This window comes from Aspergillus brasiliensis (genome assembly GCF_001889945.1).
Source record: "Aspergillus brasiliensis CBS 101740 unplaced genomic scaffold ASPBRscaffold_4, whole genome shotgun sequence".
Taxonomy (NCBI): Eukaryota; Fungi; Ascomycota; class Eurotiomycetes; order Eurotiales; family Aspergillaceae; genus Aspergillus; species Aspergillus brasiliensis.
In genome coordinates this window covers 393,602-411,613 of record NW_027137445.1, presented here as the reverse complement: position 1 = coordinate 411,613, position 18,012 = coordinate 393,602, and the positions used below count along the sequence as shown (strand labels likewise).

Here is an 18,012-nt window from a genome sequence, read left to right as displayed (position 1 = left end):
CTGACTAGTTAACTATACTTAGTGAGCAATCGCAGGGGTGCAATGATGACGGATAGTGAAGATGATGTGTATGCACTGTCATCTATCCACCTGGAAGGTCCAAAAAACTAGTAGAAACGAAAAGAATAACTCGGAAGATATTATTGGAATCTGCTGGCTGAAGTAAGGCGAGAAGAGGCGATCGCCAACAAATAATTCCATCAGTCACTGATTCATGGGAAGTTACTTGCTTCTTTGGGTAACTAATACCCGTGACTTCCTTGTTGATACCTGTAATATCAGGCATCAAATACAGGCACTGAAAGACAGGGTGAACCTTTTCATCATGGAATTTTGGGCATTTCTGCTAGGATTCTAGGTTATGCTCTTCTATATCATCTACTCATCATCTTCATCACTCTCTTCATCACTCTCTTCCTCCTCGCTGCTCTCCTCTTCTTCAGCATTGGCCAACCAGTCCACAAACTGCTGCGTCTGGCTGCGCACTTGGCGCATCTCCTCGGTGCTGCTCGACCGCTCATCGGCCCACCACTGCTCATAAGCTTCTTCCTCCACGATCTCCAGGTCGTACAGTTCCTTGGCCGTGAAGAGCATGACCGTGTCACCACGGCTGCGGTGCGCCAGATCCTGCTGCAGGAGGACCAGCAAGTCCACCTGATCGGGCTTCGCGTTGCTGTCACGGTCGAACAGTGACCGCTCCACGATTTCCTTGTACTTGCCGAAAATCTCCCGGATGGCCTCGCTCGCTCCCTTGCCGCCATCCATCAATTGCTGAATGCGCTTCATGAACGCCGAGACCACGGCCCGTCGGACCTGATGGTCGGAAGCATTTGCCGTCATACGCAAACTGACCAGTTCCAGTTGTACCACGTCGGATGTGACGCCATCCCGCAAGCTGTCGTAGACGCTAGCAGCAGCATCGTGGACAAAGTGGTCCTGGTCCTCGTCGTCGGACATGGTAGTACTGAAACTGCCCGAACGGGACCGGCCAAAGTCTGAGATCTCGGAGGACAGCGTCGAGATAGACTCTGTAGAAAGAGACAGGTGCGCCATATTGTAAACTGCAATAGTAATGTCAGCCAATCATGCAGTCAAGATATGGAGGGAACAGAAGGCACATACTCAAACCAGACGAAGCATTGCTGGCCGTCTCATCTTCGTCCTCATCGTCGTCATAAGGAACGTACTCATAACCCTTGCCGCCTTCTCCGACAACCTCGGGCTCACTGGCCGGCACCTCATCGTCGTCCTCCCGATAAGCTGTCGTTATACGTCTTCCGTCGCTAACCTTGACACCATCGGCGATCTCTACACCGAATGAAATCAGGGAGCCAGGCTCAATGGTACAGTTCTTGCCCACCACTGCCCGGTCAGCAACAATTGCTTGGTTGACTGTCGTTCCATCGCCGATGACCGCGCCATCCCAGATATAAGCACCATCCAACGTGACGTTCTTGCCAATCTTGCAGTCCCGTCCGAGAACAGTGTTCTTGACTGTCGTCTTGTCGCCAATGCTGGTGCCCTGGCCGATGACCGTTCGCCGACCGATCACGCACGAGCGGGCCAGGGTCACACCCTGTTCTTGATACAGGCTTCCCTTCCGAAGCTCGTAGTTGTGGCCGCGCAGCAAGTTGGTGTCGGGGCACAGAGGGTACGCCCACCGCGAGATAACATCCTTGCTGACAGCGTCGTAGGCCTTCAGGTTCCGGACCCGCGCAGCGTAGTGGTCCTTGACAATGTGCGTGTGGATCGTCTTTCCGTTCAACTCGTAGTCCTTCAACACACCGTACAAGAACTGTTTGCGGGGCGTCTGGTAATCGAAGCTGTCGGACCAGAGACTCAGCACATCAGGTGTGCAGATATCGATGTTGCAGTCGATCAGATCCTGGCGCAGGTCAATCTCCTGGTGTGTCGTGATGAGTTCTGCGTCGATGTTCAGGCGGGAAGACTCGGAGGAATTGTGGTCAATCTCCTCGTAGTGTAGGCAACGGTCCTTGGTGGGGTCGATAACGAAAACGGGGGACACCGACGACGACTTGGTTCTGTGGTTCCGGCCGGCCTCTCTCAAGATCATAGTCATGATGGCGTTCTTGTCCGCTTCACGGCGAGCACGGTGTTTAGCTAGCGCGCCTTCGATAGGCAAGTTGCTGATAACATCACCGCTGACAACGATGAAATCGCCTGTGATGAGATGCTTGCCATCGAGATCACGCATGACATCTCCAACCGACGTTGACGTCGATTTGAGGAAGGTCAACTGCTTGAACGGCGACGACAGCGCTCTCCATTTAGACGCACTGTGCAAAGCCTCCTTGTCAGCCCAACAATAACATATCGCCAGCATGTCCTGTCTAAGCCCACACGTACTTGATATATTTCTCCAACTGGTCGGAGTGCGCTCCGCCGTACAGGAAGACATCCTCCACACCGGCATTGGCGAGGAACTCGAGCGTATATTCGATCAAAGGAGTGTTCGCAAGCGGCAAGAGACACTAGATGAAGGACTTCTGCGTCAGCCTTCAGATTCCCCCACCATCAAATCCCATACAGTCAACGCAGCAGCACAAACACACATACCCTAGGCTTCTCAAGTGTGAACGGCTCGAACCTCGTCTCGAAAGTATCCGCAAGCACCTAGAACCATACAGCACCATTAGCTCAAAACCATAGACCATCAACCTCGCCTCCGCGATCCAAAAATAACGTACCACGGCCTGCAATGTCTCCTCTACCTCCTCCGTGGCATTCCCCCTCTTAGCCGCACCACCTTTTTGTTTCGGGCCCATCTATTCACCAGAAGCGTCAGCAAGTCAGAACCATCCAGATCTATAGCCTCAGCCAAAGGATAGGCACACAATTGCGCACTCACATCAAGGAACGGTATGTATATCGACCGATGAGTAATTTCTCAAATTCCCCCACCTCAAATCACAAAGGGACTCGGATACAGTAAAGGTCCAAGAAATGAGGAATCGCAGTAAAAGGGGGTAGTAGAAAGAATATGGCAGACACAAAAGTCACCTAGAACAAATGCGCACAATCCAACAGGAATAAATGAATAGATTCGCCCAGGGCGCGTTCAACTCGCAAAATCTCCGCCAAGCCCGGCCGCCGTCGGGCGGAGGAAGTTCAAAGTCACGCTTTCTCTTTCATCCCACCTGGCGGCCCGTTTGTCTTGTTTGTTTTCCTTCTCCTTCAACTTCCCCCCCACCACACCTCGGCTGCCCCTTTGGTCACCTGGCACGTGATACGCATATCACGTGATGCAGCGACTGTTGCAGAAAGGGGTACAGCCACAGTGGCTCAGCGAGTTGCTGGAGTTCCAGAGTCCAGAACACCATCGAAGGCCTGGGCCCTCATGGACTCGAAGGAATATCCCTTGTTCAGGGACCGACGGTCTAGAACCTTATCTATCGTTTGAATAAAGCTGATGAACGCCAGATCGGAAGTTGTAGCCTGCTTGGATGGATCGCGGGGACAGATCGTAAGCTGGGTCGTATGATGAGGATGGTGGTGACGATGATTATGCTCCCCCCTCCACTCCGATCGATGAGTGGCCACCATTTCACTCCCCGGGGCTGAGATGGAAATTGGGTGGGCGTCTGCAACGTCATATTATAGTTCGCAGTTGATTGCCGGTCCTGGCTGTGCTTGAATTCTAAATAGCTTTTGCATGGTTGGAAACGATGGGAGTTAAGAATAGATTTCGAATTTGACTCTATAGATTCCTACCTCCTGACCCAACAACCCTGCTGTTGAGCATCATATGCTTAGCTAACTGTTTGACCCACAGCAAATTGGCCTTCCACGTAACAACAAGAGAATGGTTACAAAGCGCCCCAACAAACACAGAATCAGTTCCAAATGACGCGTACAATAGACACTACATGCTGCCAGCCCAAGGTCCTGCTTCCCCAACCTAGGTATCTGGATGCCATACCTCGAATACCAGTAGTTTTTCAACTGCACCGGCCATCCAGTCAGTAGAAACGAAAGTCAACAGTTTGCCGCAAAAATGATTCGCAACCTATGCAAAGTAAATAACACGCGCCTCCAACACCGGGATATATCGAGCAACGTCTGGAAAATAACACAGAAGCAGTACAACTCCCCGAGACAACAGTATCGTACGGCTAAGACTTCATCACGAGAAGAACAACGGAAATCGTAAGGGGGAGAGGCGTAGCAGTAGTGAGGTGAGATGGATGCGGGAAGGCGGGTATGAAAGAGGGTGATCGATAAAGGTCATTGTTCGACTAGTGTAGGGCGAGATGAGAGGGGCGAGGTGAGCGACACTGGATCTAGCCCGTTCGCGCAGCTTGCATGGGGTTAACCATGGGCTGCGCTTGGTGAGCGTACATGCGCGGCCGTTTGGCCATATTAGGATTTTCGGCAGCACTCGACATTTCCGAAAGCTGTCGTCGAGGTGGTTGCGGCCTAGCTGCCGCAGGTGCCGTAGTAGCCAGCGCCACTGCAGGTGCGGGATACTGAACCCCGTTTTGATCTACGGCATATGCGGCCGCAGCAGGGGCGGCGGGTACATATTGGCCTTGGACTTGCGGGATGCTAGGAGCCACGGCAGTCATGCCTTGGAACTGGCCTGGTGACTGCCAAGCAGTCATCGATGTTGCTGGCGACTGCCCAGGAGAGCTGTCCTCCTTGACTGATTGAGCGGCCGAGCTTTGCGCGGCCATCGTAACGGCTGCTGCGGATTGAGGAGCCTCTATACTCTGGGGCATCGTCTTCAGGTGAACCAAATGTTTCTCAAGCATATCGAGAAGACTCTTTCTTGTGAAGGGTTTCGGAAGGACATCATCCATTCCTATCAATGGTGTTAGTCACTAACAAAGCTACCCAAAGAGTGACTGCGTTAAGTGCTGGAGGGTAGCGGACATACCATGTTGAAAGTAGAGTTGAATATCATCACTACGGATGTTGGAAGTCATGGCGATGATGGGAGTCCGGTCGAATTGGCGAATAAGGTGGCAAGCAGAAACACCATCCAGATTGGGCATGATAATGTCCATGAGGATGAGATCATATTTGGAGCCGTCCTGGATCTTGTTCACCGCTTCCAGGCCATCAAACTGCAGCTCTGTTAGTCCAGAGAGATTTGCGTAACCCGAAAGGAGTAACATACCGCGGTGTCAATTAGGCACGAGAAAGAGTACAGGAATTTTCCACCAATTTGACGACATGTCGCATCGTCCTCCACGAGCAGGATATGGGGGCTGCGCACCCAGCCGGGATCGACATTTGCACTCTTCTTTCGGTTGTCGGGGAATTGCCGTCGAGATTCGTCAATCTCTTGTTTGGGAGGCATCGGATACGGGACGTTGTTAACATGTTCACTGTACATAGGATCGATTCCGTTGGTGGCGCCTACGGGGTAGACGACGGGCTCGATCTCCCCGTTCATCTTCGAGTAGACCATAGCCGTGTTCGCGCTTGCGTCGGCAGCAGGGGGCCGCGCGACACCATTCCGAGGCGCAGTCTCGAGAGCAGGTGTGGGGACCACCGCGGTAGTCTTCGGTGGCTCGCCCATCGACTCTAGACCCCCTAAGTTGAATTGAATCTCTGCGTTCATATCGTTCAGGAGCTTCGAGGCGTGCTGCAAGGGTGACGAGGGCTCGTCATCCATGGATGCGACCTGTGAAGGGCTCAGGGTCGAACCTGCTTGACCCTGAGCTTGAAAAGGCACGGCAGCAGCTTTGCTGTCGCGCCTCTGACGGGCATCAACGGAGAGCAGGTAAGTCATCACCTGGTGGATGACATTCTCATGGTTCAGGATGGTCTTCTGAACCCTCATAACTTCCTGCATCATAAGTTGGTGGTCGACACTGAGCCGTGTGTGTCGCTCGTGTAATTGATGAATCTGTTGTTGTTGAGCAACTATTTGCTGGTTCAGCAGATCTATTTGTTGTGTCGGGACCGAGTCTTCGTTGGGCTGGGTCTGTTTGCGCGGAGCCGGGGCCTTCCGTCGGATGTTGTCGAGGGACTCTTTGCTGTTCGCTCTGAACTCGGGGTGTTTGAATTCCCAAGCCTGGGAAGCCGATCCAGTTAGAACCTATCGCGTCGACTGCCACTAAGCGCAGATTGCTTACATTTTGGCCGTACGGCGACTGTCCGTTTTCCTCGTTATTCTGTCTCACTTTGTGAAAGTCGTACTTGTTCAGCTGTCGCACGAAACTGGCAAAGTTGCTGTGTTTGAAGTGCTTCGGAAGGATGGTCTTGGTGAATTTTTCGCACTGAGTAAATATTCTAGGTGAGCCTCGAGGATTGCGACCGCAGCAGAGGAGGAGGGGGAGGGAAATCCGAAGAGCGCCGTACCTCCAAGACCACGAAACTGTCTCCTTCGTCACCCCATCGCACAATTTCCGCGTACGATGGGTCTTCAAGCATCCTTAGCGAAAAGGGTCAGTAATCACGTCGAGATTAAGCAGAGCATCGCTGGAGTCCATCAGGGCGAAGCGACAGCCGGACAGCGAGAGACGGGGGGGGGTCGAGGTTGGAAACCCCAGCGAACGAGGAACCGGAGCGATGAAGCGCAGAAAAGGTACAGGGGGAAATAGTCAAAAGGGGAACAACTCACTTGTAGAGTTTTCGTACCTAACCATCATGTTAGCAAAAATGAAGTATAATCGCATAGAAAAAAATAACAGTGATCATGAGGTTCACAACGGTCGCTATCGAGGGCGACACTTACAAAATCGCTGGAGTTGCCCGCGGGGGCGGTGCTGGTCGAGGTCTGGCCAGCGTCCATCGTGGGCTAGATGGGTCGCGACCGATCGAACAAGCAACAAGGCTCAACAAGTCGCAAGGCGAGAAACGGGCGGAGGACGGGAAAAGAAGAAAAACCAGCCAGTCGTCAAATTAATGCGGGTGGCGAAGGGAATAGAGTAGAGAAAATAAGGGGGGACTGGAAGAGGAGAAATAGAATAATGAACAGAGAAGAAAAAGAAGAGGACGAAAGAAAAAGAAGAGGAATGGAGGGAAAGAAAGAAAAAGACGAGCGTAAGGTAGTAGTCGTGGTCGAGAGATGGTGGTGGTTAGTTAGTTAGTTGAGTTAGACTGTGTTAGTGAGGTGAACTTAGGAGGAATGGGGATTAATTAGTCAATGCCGTTCGGGTTTAGTTCCAAGTCCCTCCTTTTGGTGGAGCCTGATATTTTGGGGGGGGTGGAATTATTATTTTGCTGGTTTTGTTACCCTTCCTTTTTTAAATCCTTGAAAGGAGGGAAAAGAAATATAAAAAACGTAGAAAATAAAACAAAAAATGAAATACTAATCACATTTAGTCAAATAAAATAATCATCAGTCAAATGGTCGGTTAGGTTAGGTAGCAGAGGCAGAGAGACAGAGAAACACCGAGGGGCTTTTCTTTTCCCCCCTCTCTTTGCTGGATTCAAGAGGCAGGCGTGTGGGTAAAGTGGTTAAGCTGGTTCTGTGATTTGCTTTCCATGGCTCACTCTCATTTGGCAATCAGGTTCACGTTCACCCCCAGCCCAGCAAAGTTTCTTCTTGTAGTATCTACAGTTGTAAAATGTAAAATGTATGAAGTAGCAGTGGTATCTATTACTAGTTATTGTCAACGCATCTCCAATTGCCCCAAGTGGGTTCCCTTCCCCCCGAAGTACGTGGTCACTAGCCACAACTTCCAACCCACCCGTTGGGTTGTCACTCTCCGTCCCTTTACCCCTTCCGGCTAATCTTACTTGACTTTGGGGAGGTGTGCAATTTCTCTCGCATCTCTCTGTCCCTCCAGCATTCTGAATTTGAATTCTCCGTTTGACGGGTATCTTGAGGCTGGTCTTGGATCCTGGGGGGATGACCTCATGCAAGGAGATCCATAGGAGGGGTAGAGGGAGAATTCTTATGCTAAGCCAACGAAGACATAACACTAACTAATCACTAATTGTTTAGAGCCCCCCGGGTCTAACTAATGGGGAGAGACAACTCAATATGGGTATTTGTTCACCAAGAATTACAACCCCCTCCCTTTAGCTTTCCAAACGCACATATCAAGGATAGGACGAAGAAGAAACGGTAACTTAATAGAACAAGAAAGAAAATTATAATATAATAACATAATGATACAGCCTAGTGAATAACAAAAATACAGAAGGAGGAAATCCATTACTAGAGAAGAAACGCAAAAGGCACCAAGTAAGGAAGGCAACAAGTAATGGAAGAGTGACTGACCAGTATCCACCGCAGGCCTCTTCTGGCGGAACTCCCGGTCCAAAAAAGCTGTCAGTGCGCCTGATGGGATGCAGAATGATGCACGAAAAGGATGGGGGGAAAGCTATGGAGATAGGCTGCCTGAGGTGGAGGGGCCTTGGATTCTGCGCCGCGATCAACACAACCCGAACGGCCGTGTCGCGGTGGACGGAAGCAATGACCGTTTAGTTGATGTTTATCTCTCAATCTCCAAGTCCGTCATCCTTGTTTTCTTCCTGGCTCGATGTTCATTCTTCTCGGACCCCGCGGTAGCCAGCGAATTTGTACGAGGTGGGGTTACGGGTTAGACGCAGTATGTCTTCAGTGCGTGCACGACCTCGCTCTGCTGGGAAATTCTCCTTCTTTTTCTGTTCTATCTAGTAGTATCTACAAGTTGTTTCCCTTCTCAGGGGCCCTCAATTTCGGTAATAGTTGCAGATCCCTCTCTCGGGTTAGCCGAGGATACGAGAATCCAGAGATGGTTACAAATAGTAGTCATCAAATCATCAAGTGCAAGAACACCATGACAAAGAAAGACAGAGACAAACCATGAAATGAGCATCTTCTCATTCGCCTCTTCCTCATTGAGCCATCTGATGTGATAGAGAGATCGGATGAGCTCCTAATTTAGCACAAGGAGCTATGGAGTAGTATGGATCATGGAGACGCCACCTCCCGAACATCATGTACTAGTTCTATGGAAGCTGGTACTATTAATATTATGCGAGAGACAACTATGTGGATAAGTGCCCAACTAACAAGTTAGTTACTGGTTAATCCGACTCCTGTCTCTCCTCCCATGCTCGTCTCATCACGCTCACGCTCACGCTCATCAAGCACATGAAGAATCAGATCATACTGATCAGCCAAGGTTCTAGATGGGGTGGTGCTACTGGAGTCCAGACTCAATCCCCCCCGGTCCAAAGCCACCTGAATGCTGCAAACGAACCCTTGCAGTTTAGAGACAGACAATGCAGGGCTGGTCCGTCACTCGGCGGGAAACAAAGGCTGTCACAGATTTTGAGGCAGCGATCGAGACTGGTCCATGAGATCTTGCCGGAGTCGATGTCCGCACGGTATGATTGATTCGATGTCCATCCCCCCCTTCATCGCGGCCGTGATTTGACTCCCACATACCGGGGAAGACGAATCTGAAGAGAGTCAGAGACATGTAGAGTTATAGACATACATAAGTGGGCCCTCTAGTAACTATCTCGCCATCTTTCACGTGGATGCTTGTTTGAAACGAGCGAGAAGCCCCGGAATTCTCATCGCAACTGCACTATTGGGTGGCTTCATCTTCATGTGCTGAGAGCAGCCTACTGTTTCAATCAACCCATTTAACCATCCAGGATAGTTGAACTGTGTTGAAGGGCCTTAATCCCCACGTTCTCCAGTTGATGTCCGGGCGCTGCAGCCGAGAAGCGACCATGACGAAATCAGAGCAAGAATGGTTTAATGTTCCGGCCTCCCGAACGGGAGCAATTTAAATTAATGTTTGTTATTTCTGGAGAAAGCTGAGCAGCTCCACCAGCTCAGGAACAACAATAATCAACTTCCATCCAGCTCCCCGACCTCTTCTTCACTTCTTCCCTTCCACCACCTCCCATAGTTCTCGCCCATTTCCTCATTTTGACTTCCTGTGGCAACCCCCAACGGGACGATTCATTCTCTCACATCAAATACATTCCTTGTCAAATTATCATCCATTCCTCCCTGTAGCCATCATGTTTGCTGCTCGTCGTCTTACCGCCGGTGTCCCTCGCGCCTTGTCCCAGAGGGCCCTTTTCCACAGCACCGCGCCCGCTTTTGTTCAGAAGGGAGACGCCATCCCGGATCTTGATGTCCTGGTTGAGAACTCGCCCGGCAACAAGGTGAACCTCGCCAAGGAACTCAAGGGCAAGGGCGTCATCATCGGTGTGCCTGCTGCGTTCAGTATGTAACCCAATTGGTGCTGATAGTCGTGTCTCAGCCCAGAAAAGGAGTGGTCGCGGTTTTCAGAGGAATATTTCTCGGTGATGGATTGCTAACATATCTACCCTCGGCGGAAATTAGGCCCCGCCTGCTCTAGCACCCACGTTCCTGGATTCATCAACCACCCCAAGCTGAAGGAGGCCGGTCAGGTCTTCGTTGTTGCTGTCAACGACCCTTTCGTGTAAGTTACGGGTCACGTACTGTGTCATCCGTCAATTGAAAGGTTTCATGGTTAACCCGACAACAGCACCAAGGCATGGGCTACCTCCCTTGACCCCGAGGGCAAGAGCGGCGTAAGTGATATTATTTCTGGTGGTACGAGGAACATCCGGTATCGGCTACTAACGCTACACCATAGATCCGCTTCTTGGGTGACCCCACTGGCAAGTTCTCCGAGGCCCTGGATGTGACCTTCGACAGTGCTTCCATCTTTGGAAACAACCGCAGCAAGCGCTACGCCCTGCTTGTCGAGAACGGCAAGGTCAAGGAGGCTTTCGTGGAGCCCGACAACATCGGTCTTGACGGTACGATCCCAGCAACCTGCATATAAACTGTGTCTGTTACTAACGGAGCTTGTAGTCTCTGCGGCCGAGAAGATCTTGGGCTAAACACGCCTAGAGTATTAGCATATAAGAAAAGAAACATTATATACTTAAGCTCTTTACATGACAAATTATCATAATATTTATTGCGATAGAACTCTATTTTCAGAACCACAGCCAGCGAAGCATAACTGGCAGCGCAGAGCCATGATGTCGAATAACCCAACGCCCGACGGCATGCCCTCTGAGGGCATGTCAATCCCCAGGATATATCCATTCCCTATTCCTCTGTCCTCCGTCGTTACAGCCAAGTTAGCCCTGGTGCAGCGCCTGCCACTGCTCGGGAGTGTAGCACTTGGGCGTCCAGGCGTGGATCGCAGCGATCTCCGCCTTCAGAACCGAGTTCACCAGGCGATGGCGAGCAAGCATGGTCTTCTTCTCGAACTGGGGGGAGACAATGACGGCCTGGAAAGCCTGTCCGCAACCACCTGTAGACAACAATTTATCAACATCTGGTCGTGGAAGTATATAGTTGTGTAGCATTCTATTTCCTCATGGAAATTGCTATTAATCAGCACGGCGCTCTCATACCCGACAAGTCTTCAATTTCAACATGCTGCGCCTGCAACTGATCGATCAATTTGCTCTTCAGCGAGTCGGCCGTAACACCCGAGGTAGCATCGGCCATGGCTGCGTTGACTGCCGCGAAGGAGCGCGCGGAAATTGAGAACGGCGATTTGTGATAGACGGGGGTGCGGAGAAGATACCGGCAGCTTCTGCTCAACAGGGTAGTGGTGCGGGAGTACATCAAGCAAGCCGGACGGCGGTTGTAGAAGAAGTATAGGGTACTTGATAGTTATAAATAAAGTTGAATAAGAATTATGGGTGAGTCGGGAGCGATTTGAATCAAAAGTGTGGACAGCGCGGTGATGCTTCTTCCGATGTAGGATGACGGAGTTCCTTCATGCTGGAATTGATCCTCTCTTTCTCCTTCCTCCCGTACCGTACCGTAAGAAACGAATTGGTCAGCTGCCGTTGTGGCTGGTGGGCACTAGCCCCAGACTGGACTAGGTCGGCTGTGGCGCCAGCTTCTCCTCGGCTTCGATCGCTTCTTCTAAAGCTTCATCTGGTTTCATGTTCGCGGGGTATTTCCTAGCTCAACTTTGCGCAGGCCAGCTGACATCCCGGAACTGTACCTGATCATTGCACATTCCAGAAAACAACAGCATTGTCTATGAACTCTCTTCGTCGGCATTCCCTCCGCCTCTATTCCACAATGTCTGCTTCATACCCCACCTCGTCGCCATTCACGCAGGCAGTGGTGAGCTCCATGAGGAAGCTGTATGCTTTCCGAACACCTATACTGGCAGATCAAGCTCGCATATAGCTAACGTCTTCAATGCAACAGCTACCCCGAGTCATTGGCAGATAAGAGCTGGGACAACACCGGCCGTAAGCTCTCCCCCATCTGCTACTACCAATCTTCTATTCCGTTAACTCTATATCCCAGTCCTCCTCGAAGCGCCCTTCGATCACACCCGCAGACAGAAGAACTCCGTCCTCCTAGCAATTGACCTCACCAAAGCAGTTGCAGATGAAGCAATTGCCCGTCGCGACTCAGTAGTCGTAGCCTACCGTATGCAATGACTCTCCCTACCTTATACATACCCACTCACACGAATCACATCCAGACCCGATCATCTTCCGCGGCCTCAAATCCATCACCTTCAACGACCCCCAACAATCATCCCTCCTGCGCCTCGCCCAAGAAGGCATCAGCGTCTACTCCCCACACACCGCCATTGACGCAACCCCCGGCGGCATGGCCGACTGGCTATGCGACATCGTCACCGGCGCCATCGCCCCAACCATCACCACCCAGCCCACCATCCAAAAGTCCTCCTCAACACACTACTCCCACGCCACCTTCCCCCACCCACAGCCCGCTTCCCCCGCGACTCCCGTCCCTCACGTCCGCAACACAATCATCCCCTCTCCGCCCCCAGTGCCCGAGGGCATGGACTCAGCGGGCATGGGCCGCATTGTCACCTTCGAAGAGCCCCAGCCCCTTACTGCTGTCGTTGACCGCATCGCTAAGGGCGTCGGATACCCCGGCGGTATCCCCATCGCTATTCCGCAGACCGCCTCAGTCGAGGACCTCAAGATCCGCACCGTCGGCGTATGTCCTGGCTCCGGGTCGAGTATCCTGCTAAAGGGAACGGGCGGGAAGATTCCCGATTTGCTTTTCACGGGCGAGTTGAGTCACCATGAGGCGTTAGCGGCTGTGGAGCGCGGGTCGGTTGTGGTTGCGCTGGCGCACTCGAATACGGAGCGCGGGTATCTGCGTGCGGTGATGCGGGAGAAGTTGGCGGATGCGGTGAAGAAGGAGTGGGAGGAGCAGAGGAAGGAGGGTCTGAAGGGTGGTAGTGCGGAGGAGCTGAAGGAGGTGTTTGAGGATGCAGAGTGTGTGGTGGATGTTAGTGAGAAGGATCGTGATCCGTATGGTATCATGATTCGACAGGTATAGGCTTGCTTTAGCATCTGATCACTGCATCTATATACATCAAAACAAAATTACCACCACATCTAACATAAACAACTTGAGTTCACATACGGACTAGCAATGAACAGTATCAAATGTAATACACACACAGAGCTTACTATATACTACATTCTCAATATAAGGCCACTAACGATTGACTACTTGAAATGATATAGTCTAATAGGAAAGGGAAATCAACTCAACAAAACCCGAATCTCCCCCGTCGTCCTAGGGAATAACCTCCTCAAACTGCCCTTCTCCTCTTCCTCATCATCCTCAGCATCCTCATCCACCTCCTTCTCAACATCACCACCACCCCCACGCGCCTCATTATCCGCCGCAATAACCATCCCCTCAACAAACTCAAAGTCCCGACAGAACGCCTCCACCGCATCCTCCGTGACACTCTTCACGAACGTCGCGCTGGCCACGCGCTTCAAGTTCTCCGTAGCATCCATTAGCGCTGACGGGAGGAAGTCGTCCAGCTGCTGGCTGATGTTAACAAGAGCGTGCGGTTGGAAGGCCGGGAGGGTGAGGATGTCTGATATGTTTGGTGTCGACTTCTGTTGTTGGTCTGTTGTTGTTGTTTGTCCTGAAGGTGGTTGTTGAGGGGAGAACGGTTCCAGGGCTGAGAGGAGGGTTTGGAGACCTGAGGAGGTGAGGAGGTAGTGATGTTGGATTTCGAGGAGGTCTGTGCGGAGGGTGGAGAGGGCTGTTTGGATCGGGGGCAGGTGGGTGCTGCTGGCGAAGGGGTAGGGGGATATGGTTGTGCGGGTGGTGAGGTGGATGTTGGTTAGGTAGATGGTTTGGGTGGTGTGGGAGGGGAGATCGGCGGCGGAGGATTTGGCTAGATCGAGGAAGGGTTCGAGGGCGGAGTGGAGGACAGGGGTGAATTTGTTCACGGTGCTGCTGCTGTTGCTATCCTTTGGTGGTGGTGGTGATGTGGATTTGGGACCAGGGGTGGGAATGGGGTCGGCGCCGTAGGAGGCCTCGTGGGTTTTCATCAGGGAGGTGAGGACTTCAAGGGCGTCTTGGAGGAATTGTGGTGCGGAGAGGTCCGCTGGGGGCGTGAGGGCTGAGTGGTCTGTTGAGATGTTGTTGACTTCGTCGTGCATGAGAGTCTCGAAGTGCTTGAAGGTGAACTTTTCGAGGGTCTCGAGGAGCTCGGCAAGGTTGGATTGCGGGCCAAGGAGTTTGCTGAATGTCGTCTGGTAGAAAGATAGCAGGTTGACTACCTTGTAGCAGGTGACGGGGTCGTCGTGGCCTTGGATGACTAGCTCGACGCGCTGGCGCAGGGCTCGAGAGACGCCGATGAGATCGCGATTGACTAGGTCGCTGAGGGCCTTTTGTCCGTCGAATGACACTTCCTTGTCTTCATCGATCCGGGACCAGGGTTCGCTGCTTAGGCCAGCTTGAATACCTTTGGCGAGCTCTTCGCCGTCAGCGACGAAGAGAGCCTCAAGTGCCTCTCGTTCGGAGACGGTGGTGGAATGCACCCAGGCCAGCATGTCTCCGATGTACCGCAGGGGGTCATGAGCAGAGAACTCGATTGGCTTCACGTTGGTGTCACCCGTCGTGCCAGAGACCGCATCGGTAAGGGCATAGTGAAAGGCATCGGAGAGGACATAGTCTCGCGCCTCTGCGAAGAAATCCAGACAGCTGTGGAACAAGCTTGGCCGCTCCGCCAGCACTCGCAGAACACGTCTGATCGAGCTGCTGATGCGAGGGTCTTCAAGGTTGAGGGATCTGAACTCCTTCTGTATCCATCTGTATAGTTTCTGGTAGGCAGAATTGAGGCTTCTAGAGCTCTTTTCCATGAGTTCCAGACCCAGTCGCTCGTTCTCACCCCCGAGCAACGCTTCGCAGTCCCGGTAGACTTGTTTAACTCTGGCGAGAACCTCGAAGAAGTGGTCATCAATAGGCTCCTCGGCATGTGTCAGGATCAGCAGATCCTCATCAGGAACTATAAAATGTTTGGTGAAAGCTTCCAGCAACTCCTGTTTGGTCTCTGCCTCTCTCTTCTGCTTCATCAAGGCCGATGCCTCCTCGAGCACCGGCGTTGTCTCCTGCCTGGCGGCGACAATATGCTGTCGCATCTCATCGCATGTCTGGTTCAGATTCGAGATCACAGTTCCTATCCGTTTCAATTGCTGCACAGCAGGCCAGATTAGCATCCATTGGATCTCCCAGCATCGGCGCATCTCACCTCCGCAACCAGCCCGAAATCCCGCACAATCTCAGCATTGCTATCGACAACTTCCTTCTGAACATCTAAGCGTAGCTGTCTCCGAACTTCTGCCGTATTGTGTATTCCTCTGAGGCTGAGTGTCTCCAACGCATCGCGAATGTCCGAGTCCGCATAGGAGGCCGAAAGTACACTTGTCAGTCGGTTGGACAAGGCATTAGATCGCTGGTGGACCGGGGGTGAAAGCGGAGAGGAAGCCGGCGAAGATGCCCGAGTAGAGCCATGGCTGGAGATGACTCCATTGGGAGGGAAATAGCTCGCCATCGTGCGACTGTTGACCTAGCTGAGCTGTCTGGTCGGTGGTCGCGGCGTGTCCCGCTGGACTGAAGCGGAGGCGGGAATCGGCGCAGCGCTTTCCCCGGCCGGGTTGTTGATCCGTCCCTTTTACCTGGATCAACTTTCGAACCTCCCCTTTTCTTATCTCCGTCCGCATGCTCGAAAAAAGCACCAGATCTCAAATTGTCAGATTATTGCATGGCTAGTCAACCCTTGCATGTCTGAATAACTTCCAACAACGCGATCGATCGCCATGGATAGCCCCCTCCTCTCCCCCGCAAAAGCACGCCAAGCCGCCATCCAGGCCAAAGACTGGGCCTATGTCAATGCGTGGCTCGGTCGTCAGTACGCACCGAACCCGGTTCCTAGTTTCGAGCGAAATGAAGATACTCTGCGCACTCTCTTAGCACTGGCCGCTGCCAATGATACTGCGGATGAGGAAGCCACCGTTCTCCACCGGGCTCGTGAACAGGCGGTTGAAAGCTTCAAAGCCCGAGAGGAGAGTGAGGAAAAGCAGAAGGTGGAAATACTGGATGAAGTGGAGCATAGTCTTGACGATAGTGGCAGACGAAACCTGGACGATTTAGCAGAGACAACGGCAGTACTTGGGGCTTTGGGCACAAGTACAAGAGACTTGGGCCAATCAATCATTGAGCTCACGGTGGAAGAATTCAATGCGCAGCAGCAGATGAGTAAAGTACAAGCGCTACATGACTACTTGGAAAGGGAATTGGCTACGCTGCGAGAACAGCTTCTAGACCTTAAGACCAACGAGGTGTATGAAACACCGGCCAATCTCCCAGCGCTAACGGCGGAATGGACAAGAGAAACAAAACTGCTCAGCGCTAAAGCTGGCGAGTACCAAGATCGCATTAGCTCCCTACAGAGAAGCAAGAGCAAGGGACCTACGCTCGAGGAAGTCATTGCGGAAGAGCAGAGCGTGATCAGGATGTTGGAGAGTACCAAAACACTAGTGGACAGGGTCCAAAAGTTCCATGATTTGCCAGAAGACATCCCTGGTGCTCGGGCGCAATACAAGGAGCTGAAGCAGGAACTCGAGACACTCACCCAGCAGCGGGACAAGATGCGAGAGCTAGACGAAAAGTAATCACTACACTACTGATATTGGACTTAGAGGGAATTATAAAATATTCGACTAGTATTGAGCTAGTGAGAGGTGATACTATCAAAATGTGGTATCGTCAACTCATAAAATCATGAAAAGAACAATCTGCCGTGAGCCGTCAACCCATCGTTCTCCGATATCCATGCATCACAGAACAAATAAAGTGCTATTGGTCATGACTCGTGGATGGATTGTATTCAGAGGTGCCGTGCACTTAGTTGTTACCCAGACCAACGGCGTTCTTGATCTTGTCGGTACTGCAGAGCTTGTTAGTTGGATGCTTCTAGATGGCAACTGCAGGATCATGGAAAATACTGACACAGAGCTGGTAGCACCGCCGTGGGCGTTGTTGTCGTGGGAGCGCTGAGTCTTGTCGAAAGCCTCCTGGGGGCCAGACTTGCTGTCGTCGGTCTGGAAGCCGCGGGCGACACGGTCACCGGTGTCGGTAACGGTCTCCTTAACCTTGTCCTGAGTGGACTTGGCGGAGTCAGGAGTCAACTCCTCCTTGGCCTCTGCAGAAGTACCTGGATAAGTATCACGCAAGCTATTTGGCAGGGAAGGCGCCTGAATGCAGGAACAACATACTGGTGGTGAAATCCTTGCGACCAGCGTCAGACATCTTGATTAAGTTGGTTGTTCAAGAGGTTTGAAATGTTTGAGAAAGTAGAAGTTGTTTTGGATTGCGATATGCAGATGATTGGAGAGTGTGAGTTGTTTTGATGGAAAAGAAACTCAAAGACGGTGCAATAGAGCCTTTATATAGCTTTTGAGTCTTCATCAAGTTGCTCCATGACGTCGACAACCCTGGCAGTGAATAGCTACATAGCTACGCCATCGACGAATGTGAATGCAGCCACTGAAACCGGGGGGAACAGTCGTGGAAGAGATACCAGCGAATCAACGTCATCATGAGGGGAGTACCCCGGTTTCGATCAGGACACTGAATCTTGCATGCGCGTCATCGGGGCATGACGATATCTGAATTTCTGGGATCTACTTTGTATTCGTCTGTACAAGGTCGAGGAACGGATGGCGCCAGAAGTCGCCGATCTGGTCCAGACTTTCCTCTTTGGGGGCGTTCCTAGTCAT

General features: G+C 51.9%; 8 protein-coding genes across 8 annotated transcripts; 3 read left to right on the top strand and 5 right to left on the bottom strand.

The window, feature by feature from the left end:
* Positions 1–175: 175 nt before the first annotated feature.
* ASPBRDRAFT_173662 (translation initiation factor eIF2B catalytic subunit epsilon) lies at positions 176–3,243 on the bottom strand. Its single transcript, XM_067619753.1, has 6 exons — positions 2,870–3,243; positions 2,709–2,786; positions 2,578–2,634; positions 2,368–2,492; positions 1,123–2,297; positions 176–1,061 (listed from the first exon to the last, which is right to left on the bottom strand). The coding sequence occupies exons 2-6, from the start codon at positions 2,784–2,786 to the stop codon at positions 379–381; spliced, it is 2,118 nt and encodes a 705-aa protein (XP_067480452.1). The 5' UTR covers positions 2,870–3,243; the 3' UTR covers positions 176–378.
* A 917-nt stretch (positions 3,244–4,160) lies between these two features.
* skn7 (putative stress response transcription factor SrrA/Skn7) lies at positions 4,161–6,539 on the bottom strand. Its single transcript, XM_067626362.1, has 5 exons — positions 6,331–6,539; positions 6,105–6,248; positions 5,141–6,043; positions 4,898–5,087; positions 4,161–4,822 (listed from the first exon to the last, which is right to left on the bottom strand). The coding sequence occupies exons 1-5, from the start codon at positions 6,400–6,402 to the stop codon at positions 4,302–4,304; spliced, it is 1,830 nt and encodes a 609-aa protein (XP_067480451.1). The 5' UTR covers positions 6,403–6,539; the 3' UTR covers positions 4,161–4,301.
* Positions 6,540–9,659: 3,120 nt separating this feature from the next.
* On the top strand, positions 9,660–11,053 carry ASPBRDRAFT_495303 (peroxiredoxin family protein). Its single transcript, XM_067626357.1, has 5 exons — positions 9,660–10,153; positions 10,274–10,373; positions 10,440–10,485; positions 10,551–10,716; positions 10,772–11,053. Exons 1-5 carry the CDS (start codon positions 9,946–9,948, stop codon positions 10,798–10,800), a joined length of 549 nt encoding a protein of 182 aa, XP_067480450.1. The 5' UTR covers positions 9,660–9,945; the 3' UTR covers positions 10,801–11,053.
* On the bottom strand, positions 11,047–11,542 carry ASPBRDRAFT_122465 (uncharacterized protein; the record flags this gene model as incomplete). The annotated part of the gene is made up of 2 exons (XM_067617517.1): positions 11,047–11,222; positions 11,326–11,542. 2 exons carry the CDS (start codon positions 11,540–11,542, stop codon positions 11,047–11,049), a joined length of 393 nt encoding a protein of 130 aa, XP_067480449.1.
* Positions 11,543–11,968: 426 nt separating this feature from the next.
* ASPBRDRAFT_121884 (Nif3-like dinuclear metal center hexameric protein) lies at positions 11,969–13,261 on the top strand (the record flags this gene model as incomplete). The annotated part of the gene is made up of 4 exons (XM_067617468.1): positions 11,969–12,075; positions 12,143–12,186; positions 12,245–12,370; positions 12,426–13,261. The coding sequence occupies 4 exons, from the start codon at positions 11,969–11,971 to the stop codon at positions 13,259–13,261; spliced, it is 1,113 nt and encodes a 370-aa protein (XP_067480448.1).
* A 209-nt stretch (positions 13,262–13,470) lies between these two features.
* On the bottom strand, positions 13,471–15,785 carry cog6 (Golgi transport complex subunit COG6; the record flags this gene model as incomplete). Its single annotated transcript, XM_067620719.1, has 2 exons — positions 13,471–15,426; positions 15,483–15,785. 2 exons carry the CDS (start codon positions 15,783–15,785, stop codon positions 13,471–13,473), a joined length of 2,259 nt encoding a protein of 752 aa, XP_067480447.1.
* A 135-nt stretch (positions 15,786–15,920) lies between these two features.
* Positions 15,921–17,180, top strand: ASPBRDRAFT_40836 (uncharacterized protein). Its single transcript, XM_067624435.1, has one exon. It carries the CDS (start codon positions 16,051–16,053, stop codon positions 16,903–16,905), a length of 855 nt encoding a protein of 284 aa, XP_067480446.1. The 5' UTR covers positions 15,921–16,050; the 3' UTR covers positions 16,906–17,180.
* ASPBRDRAFT_40835 (heat shock 9/12 family protein) lies at positions 17,099–17,951 on the bottom strand. The gene is made up of 3 exons (XM_067624434.1): positions 17,509–17,951; positions 17,243–17,435; positions 17,099–17,180 (listed from the first exon to the last, which is right to left on the bottom strand). The coding sequence occupies exons 1-3, from the start codon at positions 17,540–17,542 to the stop codon at positions 17,138–17,140; spliced, it is 270 nt and encodes an 89-aa protein (XP_067480445.1). The 5' UTR covers positions 17,543–17,951; the 3' UTR covers positions 17,099–17,137.
* Between the last annotated feature and the right edge of the window lie 61 nt (positions 17,952–18,012).

Coding starts and splice junctions, on each gene's coding strand:
- ASPBRDRAFT_173662 (XM_067619753.1), bottom strand. CDS start 2,786: ATGGGCCCGAAACAAAAAGGTGGTGCGGCTAAGAGGGGGAATGCCACG. Junction 2,635..2,708: donor AGGAGACATTGCAGGCCGTG/GTACGTTATTTT, acceptor GTATGGTTCTAG/GTGCTTGCGGATACTTTCGA. Junction 2,298..2,367: donor CAGTTGGAGAAATATATCAA/GTACGTGTGGGC, acceptor GGCTTTGCACAG/TGCGTCTAAATGGAGAGCGC.
- skn7 (XM_067626362.1), bottom strand. CDS start 6,402: ATGCTTGAAGACCCATCGTACGCGGAAATTGTGCGATGGGGTGACGAA. Junction 6,249..6,330: donor ACAGTTTCGTGGTCTTGGAG/GTACGGCGCTCT, acceptor ATATTTACTCAG/TGCGAAAAATTCACCAAGAC. Junction 6,044..6,104: donor AGTCGCCGTACGGCCAAAAT/GTAAGCAATCTG, acceptor TCGGCTTCCCAG/GCTTGGGAATTCAAACACCC.
- ASPBRDRAFT_495303 (XM_067626357.1), top strand. CDS start 9,946: ATGTTTGCTGCTCGTCGTCTTACCGCCGGTGTCCCTCGCGCCTTGTCC. Junction 10,154..10,273: donor CGGTGTGCCTGCTGCGTTCA/GTATGTAACCCA, acceptor GGCGGAAATTAG/GCCCCGCCTGCTCTAGCACC. Junction 10,374..10,439: donor GCTGTCAACGACCCTTTCGT/GTAAGTTACGGG, acceptor ACCCGACAACAG/CACCAAGGCATGGGCTACCT.
- ASPBRDRAFT_40836 (XM_067624435.1), top strand. CDS start 16,051: ATGGATAGCCCCCTCCTCTCCCCCGCAAAAGCACGCCAAGCCGCCATC.
- ASPBRDRAFT_40835 (XM_067624434.1), bottom strand. CDS start 17,542: ATGTCTGACGCTGGTCGCAAGGATTTCACCACCA. Junction 17,436..17,508: donor TCGCAAGGATTTCACCACCA/GTATGTTGTTCC, acceptor GTACTTCTGCAG/AGGCCAAGGAGGAGTTGACT. Junction 17,181..17,242: donor GGCGGTGCTACCAGCTCTGT/GTCAGTATTTTC, acceptor CAAGCTCTGCAG/TACCGACAAGATCAAGAACG.